At 40.8% G+C, this 24,244-nt stretch overlaps 1 protein-coding gene across 1 annotated transcript; it reads left to right on the top strand.

The window, feature by feature from the left end:
- The first annotated feature begins 1,815 nt into the window (after positions 1 to 1,815).
- LOC113418507 (prostasin-like) lies at positions 1,816 to 23,482 on the top strand. The gene is made up of 6 exons (XM_087948199.1): positions 1,816 to 1,921; positions 13,564 to 13,584; positions 14,671 to 14,830; positions 16,974 to 17,242; positions 18,333 to 18,502; positions 21,961 to 23,482. The coding sequence occupies exons 1-6, from the start codon at positions 1,846 to 1,848 to the stop codon at positions 22,180 to 22,182; spliced, it is 918 nt and encodes a 305-aa protein (XP_087804325.1). The 5' UTR covers positions 1,816 to 1,845; the 3' UTR covers positions 22,183 to 23,482.
- Positions 23,483 to 24,244: the final 762 nt, after the last annotated feature.

Raw genomic sequence — 24,244 nt, 5'->3', positions numbered from 1 at the left:
CTGCAAAAAAAAAATGCTAGTTTGTTCTTATGAAGGAACCATCCCTTCTTCCTTGCCACAAAGTTTCTACAGCTCTAGAATGAAATCTAGAAATAAAGGACAAACAAACTGTTCTCCTTTGGGTTGATTTTTCTAACACCAGGGCAATGACAGCAGAAAAAAATGAAAAAGAAGGACATACATACATGTCAAAAGAGAAGGGAAAGGAGGTAGGATCAAGATGTCTATTTGTGCAAACATGGTAGAGTTAAAGGAAAGAAGACCTGCCCACATAGGAGGATGGAAAGGATGAGAAGCAGGGGAAATGTGCATTCAGCACCTAAAATTATCTGATATAAACAGCTCTGATTTCTATGCTTTTCATTACTGGTGTGAAAAAACTAAACGTTTTGAATTTTTGCTCTTTGTAAGCTGCTTTAGTGATCTAAGAATGAAATTAGAAATGAATCTGGGAAAAAGAGACCCAGAAGATTTCCAATGGGAACATGGGACCTGAAGAATTCAAAGAACAAGAACTTTTTGGTTTCGTTTTCAACCCAAGCATGGGGGAATACATAGAATTTGGCATGTTCTGTACAAAGGAGTAAGCTAATAATTCCAGTATCCATCTACACACATTAATTAGAATAATTAAATGTTTAAGATTATAGGAGGCAAGAGATAAGGAATTATGCCTATCAATGGAATAGTATTTGGACATCTATACATCACATTTCACTATCCTTTGAAAATGATAGTGTGAGGCTGACAAGACACAATTTCTGCATAAATTATGCAATGTCCATCACCCTTCATTCTATATTTGAATAATTTCTCCATTGGAAGCCTCATTTTCAGGTTTGGTAGAAATATAGTTTTGAGGTATTCATATATTTAAGTTCCTTTTATTCTATTGTGAAGTAAGGTATACAAAAACTTGTCTTGAGTAGAGCTTTATTGCTGTTAATTCCATAGACAAAATTCCATATTGCTAATATAATATTTTTAATTCCATATTATTTCCCTGGCAGGGATAAAGACATGGCTTGCTTTTGTCTTATTGAGAAATGTCTATTATTATTGTTGTTGTTGTTGTTGTTGTTGTTGTTGTCTTTGTGTTTGTCCATGACTATACATTTCTAAGTGGTCTCCCTAAGAAATACTCCCAGGTTTGACCTGGCTTCACTTTTAAAAGATCAACCAAGGTTAGCTACATGCTACCTAATGAGCTGGGCATTCTTTCAGCAGAATGCAACATAAGAAGCAATGGATAGAAATTAACCAAGGAGAGAAGCCAACTAGAACTAAAGAGACATTTCCTGGCAATGAGAATCAATGTGGTCCAATGTGAAACAGTTTGCCCTCAAAAGTTGTGGGTGCTCCATCACTGAAGGCTTTTAAGAAGAAATTAGACAGCCATTTGTCTGAAATGGTATAAGGTCTCCTTCTTGAGTAGGGAGTTAAACTAGAAGACCTCCAAAGCCCCTTCCAACTCTGATATTCTATGTTAAATATGTTAAGTAAATCAATTCAGATGTGAATTTTTTAAATAAACAAAATGTCTCTGAGTGTAAATACATGATGTCTGCAACGCCTTCTAGTACATTTATTTTATATATTAAATATATATTTACATCAGGTAATTATGTTTCTGTGGGCATTTTTCTTCTTCTTTTTTCCTTTCCCTCCCTCCTCTTTATAAAAAAACTGTGTAGGAACAAAGAACAAAGAAAGCAGGAGAAGGAAATGCTTCTGCCAATACCCTTTCACCTTTACAATTACTTTATGACACAGATAGCAGAAAATGAAATAAAACAGCTTTCCCTGAAGGAGAATAATTCACAGGTCATTTCAAGAGAGAAATATATGAGGAGGAAAAGGACCATGGCACACATTCCCCCTTCTCTGGTGGTTTGGCTACTGCTGATGTTCGTGCTACAAGGTGAAGGATGGGGTCATGGTGGGTGGGATGCGAGAAGGAAAAGTAGGGGTTTCTGGTCTTGACAACAAGAATTAAAACAGATCTATAATGTCTAATTAGGGCAAAGCTGCAGCTTCTTTCACCTGTCCTAGAGAGCAGGAATTAATGTTTCCAAGGGGAAAAAATAGCAGTTTCTTTCCCTAATCCTAAATTCCTTGAGAGCTGGTTCAATGTAATTTCATCAGAGTAGGAATGTAGATGCTCTACAATCTCAAAGATGTTTTGGAAACAAGAGGTAAAAAGAGATGGGCTACGCACAGCAGTCTTCCCCAAATTGGAATCTTGATAATTTTGTTTATAATTCCCATTATTCCTTAGCCAGGATGGTCATGAGGCTTGGGGTGATTTGGGAATTAAAATCCAACAAAGCCTCAAACCATTAGGCTAGCAAAAAGTTATCCTACAGAGCAGCAGAAAAAGTTTTCTTGCATATTTGTGGCAACTTAAAACATTTGTTTTTCAAAAAGAGACTGTTCACTGAAATCCCATCTGGGTGCTTAGAAATGGTGGCTGAGAACTGTGGTGTATGTAGATTGAGTTTAGTTCCTGTTTTAGTCATTTTAGTTCATTGACATGGGAAATAAAAAGCAGAAGTTTTGTACTGAAACCCCAACCTCAGTGATATTCAGAAGTGAATCATGTCTGTGGTAGATTAGAGAACAGAGAAGGAGAAACATAGATTCTGAAGATTTGCTTTTACTGTGTTCATATCCTGCCTTTTTCCTATGAGTTTGAAATCATGAACTGGAGACCTGTTTGGTATTCTCATACCCAATATTGAATATCTTCAGACCAGGAGAATCACTGGAAAAGGGAGAGATCTCTTAGTGGCCAGGAAATTTATTTTAGAAAATTTCTTTTTGAGAGGCAGTAGCTTGTTTTGGAAGCTATAAAAAAACATGAGCTATGGATAGGGAATGAATTTCAGGGGCTTTTCCCACTATAGTGATGAAGTGCTTTCCACCCATGCTAAAGTCAACAAAATTCTATAATATTGTAATTGTTATGTATTAACATACCCACCTGCAATTGGTCAATCCATGGCGGCAGGAAATTTGAAGAGCCGTCATTGGCCACAGCCGCGAGCAGCCCGACTGTAAAAGGGCTGTTGCGGTTTCTTCGGTGCTCAGTCCTAGAATGAAGTAAAGACAACTGGTTACTACGCTGGTGTCTTGAGTCTCATTCCCGCAATCTAACACTGGCAACGAAGGTGGGAATCTGAGACAACCAGCGAGCACATGGTGACCGACAAACACTGGCAACTCATTGAGATGAAATGGCTGGAAACAACACGCCACTCGCACCGTTTGATACAGCAACCGAAGACTGGGAATCGTACATCAACCGATTCCTCATGTTCCTCAAAGGGAGCGACCTCAATAATATATCTGAACACAGGAAGAGAGCCATCTTCCTCACACATTGCGGTCCCTCATATTCAAGATGGACAAAGCATTAGCAGCACCCAGCGACGTAAAAACGATGGCCTCGCCGGACCTGGAAAGAATACTGAGGGCTCACTACACATCAACCATTTCCTGCCTCATAAAACAACACGAATTTTATCAGCACGACCAAAAAGAAGGCGAGAGCATTGGCGATTTTGTTGCAACTCTGAGGGACATCGTCAGAGCGTGCGAATTCATAAACATGGATGAAGCCATGAGAGACCGAGTGGTCCTGGGACTGAGAGATCTTACACTACAAGGTTGACTATTAACAAAACCCAAAATAACACTCAAGGAAGCAATAGAAGAAGCTACCGCAGCAGAAGCAACACAGAAATCAGTAGCCGCCATGAGGAAAATGAATAAAGTGCCACCGGAAACCCCTAAAAACACCACCACAATCCACCACAAGGACATCGAGTCCACATCGGAAGATGATGAGGAAGGTGAAGGGGTAAATCAACTCCATTCGGAACAGGGCAGAAGGGACCAGAATGTAAAAAGAAAGGAATTTCGTTGCGCCGGCTGCGAGGGGAACCATCCACATTCCGAGTGCCGTTTCCTAGATGCAATCTGCAAGCATTGTGAATGGCGGGGATATATTGCTAGAACATGCCGAGCAAGAAAAAACTACGGCCCTAGACAAAGATGGAACACCCCCCAGAGAGAGGGAGAAGCAAACAGGGAGCCGTTGGAACCAAGACAATTGAAACAGGCGAGGAAAAGAGACAAGCAATGGAAGAGATGAAACACACCAGACGGTGACCATCGGACACTCCAACACGACAAATGCCAGGAAAGTCTATGTCCAGGTAACCATAGAGGGCCAACCCTGTTGGATGGAAGTGGATTCAGGCTCATATTTGTCAATGGTATCATGGGACACTATAAAAAGACTGATACCAAACAAATTGGGAAGAATTCGAAAGACAAACACTGACACTGAAAGACTACCAGGTAAACAAAATACCCGTAGTGGGTACTGGAAAATTCAAGGTAACATTCAAAAAATACACCAAAGTCCTCACACTAACCATAGTCGACCAGAATCGGCCAAGCCTACTGGGACTCGAATGGTTTGCACCATTGGGAATCGAAGTCACAGGAATAAACAGTATCACCGAGACAGAGTGGGAAGAGGACCTGATGGAAGAATTCCAAGACATGTTCGATGGAGAGCTGGGCAATTACCGGGGGTCCCCAATTTCCTTTAATCTAAACCCAACCATAGCCCCCATAAGGTTAAAGGCAAGGCGGTTCCTTTCGCACTCAAACCAAAGATCGATGAGCAATTGGATAAATTCATCGCGCAAGGGGTTCTAGAGCCAACTGACCATGCAAAGTAGGAAACACCAATTGTTACGCCAATTAAATCAGATGGGTCTGTGCCCATCTGAGGAGACTACAAAGCAACTCTTAACCATGCGCTCCAACAAAGTGCATACCCTGTCCCAGTGGTACAGCGTCTATTACATTCCCTTGGGGGGGGAATCTTTGTGAAACTAGACCTTGCACAAGCCTACCAAAACTTACCCATCAACCCCGAAACAGCAGAAGCCCAGACAATCATAATGCACAGGGAGGCATTCAAATGCAACAGATTACAGTTTGGTGTCAGTGTCGCCCTAGGGGTGTTCCAGAACTTAATGGAATGCCTATTGCAGGGGATAAAAGGGGTGGTGCCATATTTTGACGATGTCCTCGTATCAGCCAAGGACAAAGACCAATTGCAAGACTGCCTAAGGGAAGTCCTAAGTAAATTCAAGGAGGCAGGACTAAAAGTAAAAAAGGAGAAATGCCAATTAGCTGCCAGCAAAGTTGAATTCCTGGGATACCTTATAGACAACGAAGGAATCCACCCCACAGAAAATAAAGTCAGAGCAATCAAGGAAGCCCCCAGACCCGCGAATAAAACTGATCTGCAAGCTTTCTTAGGACTCATTAACTTTTATAATATATTCCTACCACAGAAAGCAACCATTGCGGAACCAATACACAGGTTGCTTGACAAGAAAGCAACCTGGGCCTGGGGGCAACAGGAAGAAACGACACTCCAGGAAATAAAAAACTTATCACATCGACCGCGTACTAATACAATACAGAGAGACACTCCCAATAACCCTAACCTGCGACGCATCTCCTTTTGGCATCGGCACTATCCTCAGCCACGTATTACCAGATGGGAAAAAAGCACCCATAGCATTCTATTCAAAACCCTGTCAAAGCTGGAGCAAACTACAGCCAACTAGACAAAGAGGCATTGGCCGCTGTCACCAGAATAAAGCGTTTCCACGAATATATCTATGGGAGAACTTTCACACTAGTCACAAACCACAAACTACTCCTGGGCATCATTGCAGGAAACAAAGCTACACCTTACATACTGTTACCCCGAATGACATGGTGGTCGGAATTCTTGGCTGCCTACAACCACAATTTAACATAGCAGCCCAGAAAGGACATAAATCATGCTGACGCGCTTAGCTGTTGCCCTCTACCTGACATTGAAGATAACCCAGCACCAACCACATTGAACCTTCAAATAGAGACATTAGAAAACCTACCCATAACAGCAGCAGACATCGCTAGAGAAACGACTAGAGACAAAACCCTGGCACGAATTTTAAATTGGATAGGAAAAGGATGGCCAGAGACTGAGATCGACAAGATCGCCAAATCATTCCGGAATAGACAAACAGAACTCTCAATGCTGAAGGGGTGCATACTATGGGGAGATCGGGTGGTCATACCGGATGTTTTAAGGAAAAGCATACTAGAAATGCTACGAGGGACACCTGAGTATTGCAAAAATGAAACCCCTGGCAAGGAGTTATGTATGGTGGCCAGGAATAGGAATAGATAAGGAGATAGGGGACTGGGTATATGCTGCCAGGAATCTAGGCCAACACCCCCCACAGCACCAAAACACGAATGGGAAACACCAAGGGGAACATGGTCAAGATTACACATCGATTTTGCGGCCCAGTTACATACATTTTGTACAGGTGATCTTTGATTTAGGACCAAATTGGGACCCAAGTTTTGGTTATGAAGTGAGGCAGTCTTTAAGTGAATCATCACAAGACTGAATCAAATTTTATGCCCAGTTTTCCATAGTTGTGAATCATCATCATTAAGAAATCATTTGACTGTTAAGCAAATCGTTTCTACCATTGATATTGTTGGAAACCAGCTGAGAAGGTTGCAAATTGCGATCATGTGAACACAGAACATTGCAACTGGTCATAAATGTGAGCTATATGCCGAGCACATAAATTGTGATCATATAACTGCCAGGGTGGTGCAACAGTAATAACTTGAAGAACAGGTTGTACATCACTTTTTCAAATGCCATTGTAACTTTGAACTTTTGTTAAATGAATAAATCAATAACTACCTTACACACATTTATGCAAACATAACAAAAATATTTCAGTCCAAAAGTTAAATATTTTTAGTTTATTTTATTTTATTTAGTTTGTCAAGCACATATGAGAAAACAAGTATAAGTATGAACATAATATATAAATGTTAAATTTTTGTACTCATATAAATGAGTACAAATAAATAGGAATAGTAGGACAGGGACAGTAGGCATGCTGGCGCACTTATGCATGCCCCCTTACAAACCTCTTTGGAATCGAGTGAGGTAGACAGTTTAAGGTTAAAGTTTTGGGGGTTTGAGGATGTAACAAATGAGTCAGGTAGTGAGTTCCAGGCATTGACCACTCTGTTGTTGACGTTGTATTTTCTGCAATCGAGTTTTGAACAGTTTACTTTGAGTTTGTATCTATTGTTTCCCGATGTGTTATTGTGGCTGAAGCTGAAGTAGTCATTGACAGGTAGCACGTTGTAGCAGACAATTTTGTATATTAAGCTTAGATCAGACAGTAGGCGGTGTAGTTCTAAGTTGTCTCAGTCCAAAATTTCCAGCCTGGTGGCATAAGATATTCCATTGCGAGCTGAGGAGTGGAGTATTCTTCTCGAGAAATACCACTGGACTCGTTCAATTTTATTAATGTCCATTGTACATTGGATTCCATGCAGATTAGCTATATTCAAGAATTGGTCTGGCAAAGGTTTTGTATGCCCTTAGTGGTTTAATCTTACCAGAGAAGAAGCTTCACAAAATTAGGTTAACAATTCTTAATGCCTTTTTGGCAATGCTGTTACAATGAGCTCTGAGTGTCATGCCCATCAGAATCTGATTCAGAGGGGGAGGCTGAGCAGTTGACAGGGAGTGAGAGTGTGGCCAGTAAGTGTCTGCTAATTCCATTCAGTGCTTTCGGTGCTATTCTTAGCTGCTGAGATTGTGTCTCGCTAGCCACTATAACCTGTTGTGTTATTTCTTGTTTGGACAGGGTCTCCCCCTTCCTCTCTGAGTGAGTCTGTGGGAAGGGTCTCCCCCTTCCTCTCTATTTATGCCCGTGTTACCCAATGTCCCTCGGGTTCCTAGTTGATCTATGTCTCTTCTCCAGCTTCGGACATCCATTGTGTTGACCCTGTAAGAATGGGGCCGTTACTTGGCCCACCTCACCAGCACCATAGAGGTTCCCGTTAGGTTTTTAGCGTAAGCTGGATCGCCTGTTTGGAACGTCCGGCATTTGCTGGATAAATCTAGGGGTCTGTCTGGTTGTATGTGGGGTGTAATCTGTCTAATGGTGATCTCAACTTTCTTCCCATGAGTAGTTCGGCAGGGCTTTTATTTGTTGTTGCACTGGGTATTATGTGCTGTATGCTTAATAATTTATCTATTTTCACTTGTGTGTCCCCTGGCCCCAGTTTCTGGAGAGTCTCTTTCGTGTATTGGACCATGCGTTGCACTTGACCATTCGTCGATGGATGTCCAGGTGCCGATAGGGAATGACATATCCTGTTCTGTGCTAGAAAACCCTCAAAATGGGTGGCCATGAACTGGGGCTCATTATCAGATACAAGTATGTCTGGCAGGCTGTGTGTGGCAAATAGTTTCCTTAGGTTTCTAATGACTGCCTCTGTTGTTGTGGACTGCATGATGCTGACTTCCAGCCATTTAGGATATACATCCACAATGATAAAAAAAATGTGTGTCCCTTTACTGGCCCCACGAAATCAATATGTACCCTTGACCAAGGCCCCCTTGGTGTTTCCCACTCATGGTTGGGTGCCATGGGTGATGCTGGCCTGTGTTCCTGGCAAACCTTGCAGGCAGATACCCGTGTCTCTATTTCTTTATCCATCCTTGACCACCATACATTGCTCCTTGCCAGGGATTTCATTCTCACTATCCCCGGATGCCCCACATGCAACATTTCCATTATATCATCCCTTAAAATCTCGGGAATTATTACCCGATCCGCCCACAGTACGCACCCTTTATTGATAGTTCCGTTTGCCTATTCTGGAATGGTTTAGTTTCATCGGCTTTTTCCCTCTCAGGCCACCCTCTCCCTACCCAGTCCAAAACGCACACCAGTGTTCCGTCTTTAGTGTTGCTCTCGCAATATCGGTTCCTGTTACTGGTGTTCGGTGAAATGTTTCTATCAGGAGTATGGTTGTCACTGGCGCTGGATCCTCTTCCTGGATGGGTAGGGGGCATCGCTGGGTAGGGTAGGCATATGTCCTGGATGGGTAGGGGGCATATGTTTGATGAAATGTTTCTATCTGGAGTATGGTTGTCGCTGGCGCTGGATCCTCTTCCTGGATGGGTAGGGGGCATTGACTCAGTGCGTCTGCATGGTCAATGTCTCGTCCTGGCCTGTAGATTAATTTGTAGTCATAGGCAGCCAGGAATTCTATCCAACAAGTCATTCTGGGGGACAAAATGGTCGGTGTGGCTCTGTCCCCTGCGATGATGCCCAAGAGTGGTTTGTGGTCTGTGACTAGTGTAAACTTTCTTCCGTATACGTATTCGTGGAATTGCTTGATTCTGGTGACTGCAGCTAACATTTCTTTGTCTAGTTGGCTATAAGTCCTGTTTGGATAATGTCTTTGAGTAGAAGGCTATTAGGGCTTCTTTTCTGTTCAGTAAGATGTCACTGATCACGCCGACCCCGAATGGTGATGCGTTGCAAGTTAATATTAATGGTAAAGTCTCATTGTACTGGATTAGTATGCGGTCTGATGTAATTATGCTCTTGATCTCTTGGAATGCTGCTTCTTCTTTTTGCCCCCAAACCCAGGCTGCTTTCTTGTCAAGCACTCTGTGGAGTGGCTCTGCCACTGTTGCCTTCTGGGGTAAGAATACATGGTAAAAGTTAATGAGACCAAGGAAGGCTTGCAAGTCTGTTTTGCTTGTTGGCCTGGAGGCTTCTTTGATTGCTTTAATTTTACTGTCTTCCCTTCACTGTCTATTAAATAGCCCAGGAATTCTACCTTGTTGGCTGATAGCTGGCATTTTTCCTTTTTGACTTTTAACCTCACCTCTTTGAACCAGCTGAAGACTTCCCTTAAATGTTCTTATAATTGTTCTTTGTCCTCGGCTGATATGAGGACATCACCGAAGTAATTTTATTCCATGCAATAATTGTTCCATGAGGCTCTGGAATAGCCCCAGGGCAACACTAACCCCAAATTGTAGGCAGTTACATTTGAAAGCTCCTCGGTGTGTTACGATTGTCTATGCTTCCGCCGTCTCAGCATCTACCAGTAATTGCTGGTAGGCTTGTGTGAGATCAAGTTTTGCAAAGATCTTCCACCGCCCCAGGGAGCATAAAAGGTGTTGTACCACTGGGACGGGGTATGCACTCTGTTTTAGTGCGCAGTTAAGGGTCGCCCCATAGTCAGCACAGATGTGCAGAGATCCATCTGGCTTTATAGGTATGACGATGGGGGTTTCCCATTTTGCATGGTCTATGGGTTCTAGGATTCCTTGGGAAATGAGCTTGTCTAATTGCTCATCTATTTTTGGTTTAAGCGCGAATGGAACTCACCTCGCCTTTAATCTAACTGGGGCTATGTTTGGGTCTAGGTTAAAAGAAATAGGGGACTCCAAGTACTTGCCCAATTTTTCATCGAATACTTCCCGGAACTCCTCCATCAGGTTGTCTTCCCACTTGCTTTCTGTGATGCTGTGGATTCCAGTGAAATCGATCCCCAACGGCTTGAACCATGCGAGTCCCAGCAGGCTTAGCCGGTCCCAGTCAACCATGGTTAATGGCAGGATTCCGGAGTAGTGTTGGAAGGTCACTTGGAATTCACCTATGCCAATGACTGGAATCTTGTTCCCTTGATAGTCCTTTAGGGTTATTCTTTGTTTGCTCAACTGGCCCTTTGTCAGGTTGGGAATTAGACTTTTGATGGTGTCCCATGATACCATTGACAGAAGAGATCCAGAATCCACTTCCATCTGACATTGTTTACCTTCTATTGTGACTTGAACGTGGACTTTGCCGTACTGGAGGGGCCCACTGTCACGGTCTGGTGCATTTCGCTCCTCGTTGTGGTTGACTTGTTGCTCCATCAGTTCTGGCTGAATTGGCTCTGGTGGTTCTTGGGTTGATTTTCTCAGTTCCTTGGAGGTGTGCCTTGTGTTGGCCTTCTGCTGCTTGGCTTGAATGCTCGACATGCCCTCACAATGTCCTCTTCGCTCGCATCATTGGCAGATGGCATCACAGAAACGGCATTCCGATTGGAGGTGATTTCCCTCGCAGCCCGCACACCAAAATTCCTTCCACTTCTTTTCTTGTTTTTTCTGGCACCTTTCTGGGTGTAGTTGGTTCACTTCCTGATCGTCGGCCGATCCTGACTCAGACTCAAGGTCCTCATGGTGAATGGTGGCGGCCTCTTTCTGGGGGGGGTTCGGAGTCTTATTCATCTTCCTCATGCCTGTGGCGGACTTCTGGGACGCTTCTACGGCTGATGCTCCTTCGATGGCCTCCTTTAGTTTATTTTAGGCTTTGTTAGGAGGTGGCTCTGTAGTGTCAGGTCCCTAAGTCCGAGAACTACACGATCCCTCATCATCTCGTCCACATTCAGGAATTCCCATGCTCTGGCAAGGTCCCTCAGGCTTGCAACAAAATCGTTGATGCTCTCTCCATCCTTCTGGTCTCTCTGGTAGAACTCGTGTCTCTTGATTAGACTGGATACCGGTGGTGTGTAATGGACCCTCAGAATTGTCTCTAAATCTAGCCAGGCCATTGTTTTTACATCTCTTGGGGCTGCAAGAGCTTTAGCCATCTTGAAAACGGCAGGGCCACAATGCGTGAGGAAGATGGCTCATTTCCTCTGTTCTGTAATGTTCAGGTCGCTGCTTTCCAGGAACATCTGGAATCTATCAACGTAGGATTCCCAGTCCTCAGTCGTCGGGTCGAACGGTGTGGGTGACGTATTGTTCCTGGCCATGTTGAGTTCTTTGTCTGGTTGGTTAGCCATGTGTTCATGGTCCCGCTTCTCTCAGCATCCCATCCTCGTCGCACGTGTTAGGTTGTGGGTGAGAGATCACGCAGGAGGCTCAGATTGCTTAGCTTCTTTATTGCATTGTCCAGGACTGTTCCGGCAGCCATGGCAGCTCCTTTTACAGGTGAGCTGCTCGCGGCTACAACCAGTGATGGCTCTGTAAATTCCCACCATCACGGACCAACCAATCAGGAGTGACTCTGTAAATATCTAACAAAATTGTTAATTATCTGGTTTCGTTGAGGCTTACCTGAGTTCCTGGCATCTTCCCAACTATGTGTGTGTTACTGTGCTTTCAAGTCTGCAATTCCTTCTTCTGTCCTGTCACATTAATTACTGCAGCTTGGTTTGTTTGGATTTTTAGTTATAGTTTGTATGTACTTTGTTTTCAGATTGAACTTCCTCCATTTAAAGACTGTTCCTGGGAGAGTTTTTCTCCAGCCAAAGGTAACCTGGACATTGGGGGCAAAGTTGGAGCTAATAAAGGGACTCTTTATTTGACTGTGTTGCTTTTGTGCCACACCCCAGGTCATCACACTGGGGCTTAGATCTTTTGAAATGAGTACTCCTAGGTCCTTGACAGAGTGAGGGTCATCTACGCAGTTGTTTCCTCCCAGTTTGTATTTAGTGTTCTAATTTTTGTTGCCAATGTGTAAGACAGAGCATTTGTTGGTTGAGATTTGAAGATACCAATTGTTCGACCATTCTGACACATAATCAAGGTCGCTTTGTAGGGCAGTATTGTCAGTGGTGTTAAATAGTTTTATGTCATCAGCTAAGAGGACTCAGTTGCTTTTAATATGATCGCAAAGGTCATTTATGTAAATTAGAAAGTGTGTGTCCTAGAATGCTGAATGAGAGTGGGGCAGTGGTGATCTTGGGGATACCACTGTTAACTGGTGCTAGGTTTGATAGAGCACTCCTTATTTTGACTACTTGTTGCCTGTTTGACAGGAATGCAGCTATCCATTTGTGCAGTGATCCAGAAATGCTGTAAGAACTTAGTTTTAACAGTAGTTTGTTGTGTACCACTGAATCAAAGGCTTTGTAAAAGTCTATGTAAATTGGGTCTATTGTTTTACCCTGGTCGAGTTGTGTAGTCCAAATGTTTTTGCAGTGTAGGAGTTGTAGATTACAGGACAAAGTTTTCCTGAAATTAAACTGTTTGTTATAGAGTAAGTTGTTTGTCTCTAAGTGGAGGGTAATGGATTGGTTGATGATTGATTCCATGACTTTGAAGATGACACATCATAATGAGATTGGTCTATAATTTTCAACTAGGCTGGAGTCTCTCTTTTTGAAGATAGGAATAAAATACTTTTATATGGCTATAAAATACATATAAATATATAAATATTTATATAATTTATATTTTATATTTATCTTTTATATTGATATAAAATATTTATATTTTATATCAATATAAAATACATTTGCTTTTTCCCAGAGTGATGGGATCCTAAAGTCCCTAGAAGAAGCCAACATGGGATTACCACCATTCAGTCTACAAATGAACACACTCCTATTGTCATTTTCCAAAATTAAAATCAAGTACCTAAAGATCAAGTTCTGACACACCCAAGTTGAAATTCGGCATTGCATGCACTCTGACATTTCTGCTAGAAATGTAAACCTGCAATATGATTGCCAGGCATATTTAATTTTATAACCCACTGAGAAGAGTTTGCAATCAAAGTCTCTTGCATATACAGTTCTTTCTCTTTTTGTAGTTTTCTATTCTATTTTTGAAATAACTTTCCTTTGTTTTTGTTTCTTCAGGTGCTGCTAAGGTAGAAGCAGGTAGGTGTTATCCTTCAGTGGAAAACCTTTCTGCAAAGGAAGAAATGGATATTAAATTGCATAAAACATTAGAGATTGTACAGACTTAAAAGATCCAACCAATCTTCTTCAGTGACATTGTTAATGTCCCTAATTATTCTTCTCAGATATTCTGCTGACATACAATATACTCTCATGACCCACGGTTGACTGCTGATGACTACACAAATACATCCATGTGATTTTCCCATGGAAACATGGAAGGGATTTGTCTTTGACTTTTTCCATGACATTTTCTCAACTTCCCAATCTAGTTCACAGTATTGGATGTGCTAGTGGTTTCCTATCTAAATTTTAACTGGGGCCCACACATCACATTGACGTGTTATTAATCAGAAACAAGCAAGATTTCTGCCTGTGGACTAGATGAATCCCAAAGTATATAATTTAAAAATATAATTTTGGATACTGATGATCCTGGTTATCAAATATAAAACCACTTTCTCCAATCTGATAGCCACTAAACACGTTGGAGTATAGCTTCATCACCCCCAGCTGTAACTGAAGGTACTCACTGTCAAACACAGAAAAAAGGCTTAAGTTAGTAACATATTAGGGGATTATTTATCAAATCTGAATGTGGACAACCAATAGCTCCAAGGCTACATCCAGCCCAAATCCATTTTTCCAGACTTCAGAATCCCTTCTAGGATGAATAATGAAAATTAACAATTTTGTTATTCCAAAACAAAATCACTGGACACCCTAAAATAGACTTGAGATTGTTTTAATAAACAAATGATAAAACTGGAAGAATAGAGAAACACTCACATGCCTCCATACCTGATGTAGTTTTGGCTATTTTGCACCAATGCCCTATTTTTGCAGCTCTGTGTCATTTTCCAAAGTTTTCCAGCACTGTTCTGTAGCATAGGCATTAGATTCTAACAGCATTCAGCCAAGATTTTCATGCATAATGTGGAATGTTAATAGAAATATTTCAAAGCAAATTAACATTAAAAGGGAAAATAGTAGAAATGTTTGCCAGTAGAAATGTTGTTGGATGGTCATAGTATTCTTTTTGCTGTAAATCTTCTTTCCTCCCAGCTTGTGGGCAGCCTGTGATATCACGGATTGTTGGAGGGCAAGCAGCTCTTGAGGGGACATGGCCCTGGCAAGTCAGCATTTTTCAAGCCAACAAACTCATTTGTGGAGGTTCCCTCATCAGCTCCAACTGGGTAATATCTGCCGCTCACTGCTTCAATTTGTGAGTAGACATTAGAACATTAGACACTATGGCACAGGTACTGCAGAGATTTGCTCCAGAGGAAGCTGGAAATTGGGCTGAATGATTCTGTCATCAGAGTTGTGGGTCTCAAGAAGTGCAATCAAGCAACTGAGGAAAGGCAAAAGAAGCAGATTGTTGGGTGTGGTGGTTGATGGTCTTCCCATCAGGCAGAGCAACAAGACTGCCTCAGGCAGTAGTTGCTCAAAAGATACTGAAGCTACCATATAATGCCAGAAAAATAAACTGGGTCAGTCACACAGGCTTTCTGAAACTCCCTAAATTAGCCAACTAGATGGAGGTAAGATAGATCTTCCAGTCCATTCAGCTTCTATACCAGGGTTGTCAAACTGATGGCCTGCTGTCCAGCTGCATTACATGCAAGCGACACCCACTCTGGCTCCGCAAAGGCAAAAATTGTCACGATACGTTGTGATAGGTCACGTGACGCAATCAAGTTTGACACCCATCTTCTATACAGTAAATGGAAGTGGAGGGCTTGGCCTCAAACACTGATGTGGAAGCAAAGTGACAGAGTATCAGAAAAGAGGAATACAGGTAGTCCTTACCTTATGACCACAACCGAACACAAATTGTTCAGTAAGAAATTTGTTAAGTGAGTTTTTGCCCCATTTTATGACTTTTCTTGCCACATTTGTTAAGTGAATCACTACAGTTGTTAAATGGCTAACAAGTTGTTAAGTCAATCTGGTTTCCCCATTGACTTTGCTTGTCAGAAGGTTGCAAGAGATGATCACATGACCCCAGAACACTACACCCATTATAAATGTGCATCAGTTATCAAGCCTCTGAATGTAAATCACATGACCATGGGGATCAAAAGTATGAAAAATGGTCATAACTCACTTTTCTAATGAGTAACTTTGAATTTCACTAAGTGAACTGTTGTAAGTTGAGGACTACCTGTAGAAGAAAATAACCTCTCTTCATTTTTAAACCTAAAATGTCATGCTTTGCAAAATCCACCCAAATGCAATACTTTCTGTTTAAATCAGTGTTTCTCAACCCTGGCATCAACTTGATGCTAGCTGGGAAATTTTGAAATTAAACTTCATATATCTTAAAGTTGTCAAATTTGAGAAACACTCGTTAAAACTAAAGGCACCTTAAAGAGCATTTTTTATATTTTTATAGAATTTTATTTATATAGTTTTAGCTTTTAATATTGTAAGTCTCCCAGAGTTACTCTGTGGTAAGTTAGGTAGCCAATAAATTTGATAAATAAAGTGAAAATATCCCAGAGAAAAGCAGATTCAGACTATTATGGTTTTTAAAAATAAAACATATTAACAAATATAACATGCAGTATTTCACTTCTTTCAGAAGACAGCTTTTTTCCTTTGGTTGCATTGAAGAGAAAAGAATCATAAATTGGCCCTCAATAATTTCTCATGTACAAGGATTCAACATCATAGCTTGAATTCAGGGAGAGAACAACTTTATTGACTCTTTGCAAGAAATAATGGAATATCATGGACATTGATGATACATAAGAAAAGTTATTTCCTGAGTAGCAATAACCTATCCATGGCTTTGCAGTGGGGGAGAAATAGATTCCCTATGCACAACTGGATCCAGGAAACTTAATTCACTATCTTAGTTGTGTACAACAGTAATTTTAACTAAAGAGTTGATGAGTTTTTAGCTCCAAGGGTATGAGCCGTAGCGGCACAGGTTAGAGTGCAGTACTTTAGGCTACTTCTACTGCTTGCTGGCTGCCTGTAATTTGGCAGTTTGAATCTCACCAGGCTTAAGGTTAACTCAGCCTTCCATCCTTCCAAGGTTGGTAAAATGAGGACCCAGATTGTTGGGGGCAATAGGCTGACTGTAAAACTGCTTAGAGAGGGCTGTAAAAGCACCGTAAAGTGGTATATGTCTAAGTGCTGTTGCTATTCACAAATATGTTTTCAAAAAACCAAGATAGCAATTCTGAGAGTGAAAATTCCTCTCGTTTTTTTATATGGGCCATATAAGGAAGCATATAAAAAGTGAATTGAATTTGGATCAATCTGTCACAGTCACGATCTTGGTTGTTGTTTTTTAACCACATTCTGCAAACACTCTTGCAAAGGCTTATATTTCACTTTTGATTCTCAACTTTCAGTCCTGAAGCAGCCTATGAAATACAGTTGGGTGCTTATAAACTCCTGGACCCTTCTCCTAATATGGTGACATTGGATGTTAAACGTATCATCTCCCACCCTGACTACACGAAAGAGGCGGCCTCCAGTGGGGACATTGCTTTAGTGGAGCTGAATTCCCCAGTGACTTTCAACAACTATATCCTTCCCATCTGCTTGCCAGCATCTTCTGTGGAGTTTCCTGCAAATACAAAGTGCTGGGTCACTGGATGGGGACAGATTGGGTCTTCAGGTGAGGAAACCTGGAGGAAGCATGTTTAATTGTTCTCAAAGAGACCCAGAAGGCTGGGTTATGTGTGATGTTTGTTTGTTTGTTTGTTTCCTTGCTTCCTTGCTTCCTTCCTTCCTTGCTTGCTTGTTTTTTCCTTTCCTGGTGCCCAGCCATACACATCTTTATTTAGGAAAAGAAAGCTGCCGAGGTTGCTTTTCCTATGTGGGTTTTAAAGCCTTTCCATAGTCTTCCTCAACATGACTTGATGTGTGTTGGTTGCATCATAGACAGCAAAATCTTTATGAGAGTTGTCATGGAGTAAAGTAATGTGATCCATGGTGGTGCAATGGTTAGAATGCAGTATTGCAGGCTAATTCTGCTGACTGCCAGCAGTTTGATTCTCATAGGCTCAAAATTGAATCAGCCTTCCGTCCTTCCAAGGTCAGTAAAATGAGGACCTAGATTGTTGGGAGCAATATGCTGACTCTGTAAGCCATTTAGAGAAGGCTGTAAAGCATTGTGAAGCAGTATATACTGTAAATCTAAGTGCTATTGCTATTGCTAAACTGAGTGAGGAAGTCCATCTCTATGAAAAGTTTGGTTTTACTGAATTTGTTTTGAATAAAGAAGCCTAATAGAACTGTAGAACTAAAGAATTTAGGTGGTGTCTATCAAATGAATCTATACATGGAGAGGTGGTAAAGAGAATGGTAGATTTCAAAGTACAGATGAATTGCTTGCACTGACCTGGAAATGGTTAGAGTACTAGTTTGGAAGAAGCTTTTTGAGGTATCATTGAGGGCAAACTAATGGAAGTCTTTTTTAAATACATCTGTTTAAAAAAATGGGGAGTACAATTTTTCATGACTCCAACTATATACAATAACAAACAAGATTACACAAGTGGCAAGGTATATTCCACACATAAGTACACATTATAAACCTGCCCAGATGTTGCTGAAATACATTAGATTTCCCAGAATCAGTCATCTTCCTGGTTGGGACTGCTAGGAGTTGTGGTTTAGCAACATCTGGAAGTCTACGTATTGTAGATAAATCTGTTGTCTTTGCATTCTGGGAATGAAACTTGTCCCATTTTTCTCTTCTACAGTAAACTTGGCATCACCCCAAATCCTTCAGGAACTGGAAGTACCAATCATAGATCGCAAGACCTGCAACAATCTCTATAACATAAGCAAAAAATATCAGTTACAAACTGATATTGTCAAAGCTGATATGATCTGTGCAGGGTACAAAGAAGGTGGAAAGGATGCCTGCCAGGTAGGATATTCTAAAATCTATTCTTTAGAAAGTCAAAATGACACGCAAAGATAAATACTGGACAACCAAAAGAAAGTTGTATAGGTATCTTCACGGTTCTGGAAGGAGTTAAATGTATTAGGCATTTGTTAAACTGATTCAAAAGACCAGGAGTGCAAAAATATGGGCCACAATTTCTTTGGGGTTCTTCAGGCTAAAAGTAACCTGTCTACCTCTCTTCAATGATAAAACTTTTTCAAATACATAAAAAAACATCTGCACCACTGGTAATCTATTCTTGGATGCTGATTTTCCTGAACATGAAGAGAGAAATGATCACTATTCAAAGTGATATTAAGTAATATGATCCATCAGGATCTCCCTCTTTTTGAGTAGGAAATTGTGGGGAGGAGGGGTCATAGAGAACAGGTGCCTTGAGGCAAAATGGATGACTTCAATCTTGAAAAGCAAAAATGGGCTTGGCCTTAACCACTTCAAGAGTGGTCCTTGAAATGCAATGCAAAGCTTGCTGTGACCCTCAACCTGATGGAAAGTATGAGGCCCATGGAGTCTTTCTTTCCTATCTTAGAGAAGCCATCCTCTAATGATCAGTTCTCTTTTACCCTCTGGAAGAGCAAAGGGAAAACAGGTTCCAACCAATTGAAAAAAAATCTTAATCAATAACCATGTAAGTTTGGGAGTGTGGGGCAGTCAGTCATTCAATTTCATATACCTAGAAAAAAGCTTTATTAAACTCGGTTATGTTAATTTATGAGTAGGCCATCCTGCTGTAATCATACAATATGCTTAATCTGTTTAAAGAAATAACCTTTTTTACAATACACTGAATCATAAAAACATCAAAGGGGCTGGGTTAGCATGATACAGAATGCAAAGCCACAACAACACTCAGCCAATATAAAAGTTTTAATATTAGGAAATTAGGAAACTATTATAAAAGCTTAAATATTAGGAGTATTAGGACCTTGTAAAGGCCATGAGAGGCTTAAGAGCACAGTGGGGATATAATGGTATGTGGGAGACAGGAAGAACAATCACAGACCAGGCAATAATCAGATAAGAGGCACCAAACCCTCTGAATAAATGGAGCATGACAAGTGTCTCAGAAGGGACCATGGAGAAGAGATGTACTTCCAGATTGATAGATTGTTAATGTAACCTTATAATAAAAATAGAGTTAGACCTCCTGGGTGTGCATCTTGTCTAGGCTATTTCAGAAGGATGACAGGATGGAAGTAGTTTTGGTGTACATCACTTCCCACAGCTGCTTTAAGAAATTGCAGACATGGGCCACATCCACAGCCTTCATGTTCCAAGGCATTTGGGAGGATTCAAATTCACAGTGCTGCTTAACATGTTGTCTGTATTATTCCCATCATAATTGAGGGACAGCAATATATATAATCTCTGGCACATTCCACCTCCCAATCAACTTTGGCAACAAGGTTGAAGGAAGATGCAGAAATTACATAAGTGAGTATTTTAATATTCATTTTTACTATCAAATTTTGGAATTGTTGAGATGCACTTTTACAAAATGACCTGAGATTTTTCAATTATATTTTTTACAGCATCTGTAAACAGAGATTGGATTTCTAAAAGTTTAAAACAGATGAAAAGTGTAGTCCACATCCAAAAGCATGCATGTGGTCACTTCCTGTACACTGGAGGTCAATTGCTGATTGACATCAAGATTTGATATGTACTTACTCATGCCCTCAGGGTTCAATAGGGTTTATTAATCTACTCAGAAGATGAATAGTTAACTAATCTTTTCTCAGGAATTTCACTGAGAGCAAAAACAAATATAATAAATATAATACATGCCAATAATTTTGCAATCTTCCAAAACTAATAAATGTCAATAAATCCATTCCTTTTCAGTAGAATATACCATAAAATTCTGCTCTAATTCTTTCCACTTTTTTTTCAAATGAAGAAAACTTGCTAGCTTTAAGGAAGTTGAAGTTCTCTTTCAATGATATATACAGGTTCTCATCTTACAAGGTATTATTTCCCATCAGCAAAGTTGATAGTTATTTTAAAAAATATTTTAAAATTAAAACTGGTATGCTACCATCAACAAAATTAGGATATAGTAGGAAAAAAAGGACATGATTTGTTTCAAGTTATATAAAATTCTTCAGATTCTTCAAATTAAACTACATCTTGCCTCCTGACTTCATGGGAAAATCTTGGTAGTTTCTTGGCAATTTCCCTTGGCAGGGAAGATGGCAAGTCTCTTTGTTAAGACTTCCTGCATTGGCACTCACAGTGCCATCCATCCTCCAGCCTTCCTGCACTATCACCAGATCTCCAAGGCTCCCCCGCTCCCGCACTTCCCGCAACTCACATGCAGGCACCCTCTCAAGGCCTTCCCCAGCCTCATTCACCTACCCCACAAAGCACTCTACCTCCCTGTGCTCATTACCTAGGACTCCCACCACTTTTCACTTAACCTGCATGTCTTGGGGTTACAACAATAACTGGTACTGCTTGGATTACTATCACTAAATGATACAGTCCTGTGACATCGCCCTTTACAAACACATCACTTAATGACAGCGATTCCAGTCCTAATTACCACTGTAATTTCAAGGACTACCCGCAACTAAAAAAAAAAACCACTTGAAAATGTCACGGGTGTTTTGCATAGCAGCTCTTTCCATGGATTAGGTCCATATGAAGTGGACAGAGTTGGAGAAACTCTCAGAATGATGCCATTTAATTCTCTCTCTTTACACATGGCCCCGTGTGTCACTTGCTGGCCAAACACCAGGCTTTAGCTAAGGTTTCCTTTTGTGTTTGCTGCCCAGTGCACTCCTCATATGAACAAGAGCCCTGATATGAATATTAGGCCTGGGAAAGATTGCCATATTTTGCCTAAAGGTGCTTTAACATCAGACAAATGTGATTGCCTTCACTGAGGTGCAGTTTTAGTGCTATGTATCTCATTGAGAGCCAACACTCTGCATTATTTTTAAAGAGATCCCTCAGCACATCCCAGTAACCGGAAGAAGTTTCTATGCCAGTCCAGAAGCAAAGCCAAGAGAAGAGACAGATTTACTTCTTCCTTTAGAAATTGGGAGTCTAACCCTAAGTGACGTGGGTACTCTATTTTTCTTATCTTCATTTTTAAGTGCTCTGGTTTTATTGTATTGCGAACAGTTGCTGGGGTACATCCACAGTTTCGTTGTACTTGTACAATGACAATAAAGTTCTTGTTATCTCATCTTAACCATTAAGGGGATTTAATCTAGGTCTTTCTGCATGCAAATTTTATTGCACTGTGGCAGTTCCTTGTCTAGAAGGAACCAAGGGGTAAAAGTCATGGATAAAGCAGTGATTGTATATTGAAATAGGAACTACAGGAAATAGATGTGCTGAAAACTTCATTCCTATTCCACTGAATATTTTTTATCAGGAGGTAACCCCTTTGTTCTCTTTTTTCTTCACAGGGAGATTCTGGAGGACCCTTAGTTTGCAAATCCAATGGGGTGTGGACACTGGCTGGGGTGGTGAGTTGGGGGGAAGGCTGTGCTCAACCCAACCAACTTGGCATCTATACATCAGTGCCTTTCTATCTAGATTGGATCCAAAGCAATATAAATAGTGGTGGACTTTCAAACTTCCCCAGGATGACTCTTCTTTTGCTGATTTTTACACCACTCTTCCTATGAAATACCCACCCTCAATCACTCTAGACGTGTGTACCAGCAATACTATGAAGCTACTTTCCTTTCAGCAAGCTGTTGACCAAGGGATTGATCATGTCAGATTCTTTTGGGGAAACAAGAAGTATATATCACAACATAGTTGCTTAAGTTCACCACAGACTGCAGAAAAGCAGGGTTTCATCTGTTCCAGTGAGAGTCAAGTACTATGAAATATTGACCAATTTGGTAGGGAAAAGAGGGAAATGATGAAAATCTCACTTATCACATAAGATCTAAGATACTAAAGTATGTTCTGCCATCTGGTGGTGAAATATATAAATATAAGCACTTGGTTACTCTGTGTTTTTGTTCCATTGTAGCACTTCTAAGTCTTGGTTTTAAAATTGTTTAAAACATTTGCACTTTACCTAGCTTCTTCTAGGCAGTCCAATGTACTTTTCCATTATTAAGTGGGTCCATACAACCTATTGGTGCCGGATGTTGCTTAGTTTTACTTACCACGTATGAATGTAAAAAATTGTATTGTAGGAAGTTAGCACCCACCCTTCTCCTAGAAAATTGAAATATCCTAGGAAATATTAAAAAGGCAGAATATTTCATCTAAAAAGAGTAGAAACTCAGAAGCAGAAACTCACCTCAGAAGCAGAAACTCACCCCCACCTTTGTTAATGCGTGGGGCATTAAGGCCTGGGCCAGAATACTTTACATAACAAAGATCTCCAGGTAAAGCTATAGCAATTGCCAAAAGCCCTTTTCAGTGCATCATCATCCAGCAAGGCTCAACCAAGCCTGGAACTCAGGACAGCTTACAAGTTGCCCCTGCATGGCCCCATGGGAGTCTGACAACCAATCAGAATACAAGCTCCAATTCAAATCCCAACAAAGGTTATAAAACCCAGGCACTCTCAGCATTATCAGTCCTTTCTTGATCTCTTCCTTCACCTTGAAGCATGTGATTGATCATCCTTCCTTTTCACTTTAAGAGCTCCAGGCCATGTGGTCCTGTCCATTATTAAACCTTCCAAACAGCCACCATGTTTCCAGTGTCTTTTTCCCCATTTGGAACTGAACCCAGAAGGATAATTCTTCCAACAGTATTTTGTACACAATATTTATGGTACTTTTCAACTGGGGCCCATAGAATCTATTGGTGCATGATGTAGTTTGGGCTTTGCTTAGCACATGTTGTGAATCCAAACAATTGTATTTTGTACACTATGTTTGATTTAGCACAGACTGCTAAACTGACCACTGTTGAAGATGATGACAAATATCCAAGTATCTCTTATTGATATTCTATTTTAGTGAAGTTCATCGAGCACTATCGGTAGTATGAGCTGTATCACATTTGACTGTGGAAAGATGACAATATTTTTCTGTTGGAAAACTTACCTATTTGGGGAGAACTTTCAAGTCCTTTCTTCAGTATGCTAAGCTACTCAGAAAATGAGGAAACAGAAGTTTTGAATTTCTACAGCCTTAAATGACAAATCCAATTTACATTATGGGCTATTAGTCAAAAATATTACTGCATTATAGTTACAGATTGGAAATGTACTAGATACACATGGAAATGCAGCTTTTTCTTTGGCAAACAAAATGTTAGGATGACTCAGATGTGGCAACCTACCCCAATAAGGCATATCTCTCAAACTGTGAAGCATACCTCCCTTGGAAGGTGAAGATCACCCACCCCTCTCCTAGAAAATTGAAATAGCCTCGGAAATATTAAAAAGGCAGAATATTTCATCTAAAAAGAGTAGAAACTCAGAAGCAGAAACTCACCTCAGAAGTAGAAGCTCTCCCCAACTTTTGTTAATGGGTGGGCCATTAAGGCCTGGACCAGAATACTTTACATAACAAAGATATCCAGGTAAAACTATAGCAATTGCCCAAAAGCCCTTTTCAGCACATCATCATCCAGAAGGCTCAACCAAGCCTGGAACTCAGGACAGCCTACAAGTTGCCCCTGCATGGCCCCATGGGAGTCTGACAACCAATCAGAATACAAGCTCCAATTCAAATCCCAAGAAAGGTTATAAAACCCAGGCACCTCAGCATGTCA

The sequence above is a fragment of the Notechis scutatus genome, chromosome Z (assembly GCF_049901735.1).
Source record: "Notechis scutatus isolate UNSWTSFEM ecotype Mainland chromosome Z, rNotScu1.2, whole genome shotgun sequence".
NCBI lineage: Eukaryota > Metazoa > Chordata > Lepidosauria > Squamata > Elapidae > Notechis > Notechis scutatus.
The sequence above is the reverse complement of the archived record's forward strand: the minus strand, read 5'-3'. Positions and strand labels throughout refer to the sequence as shown.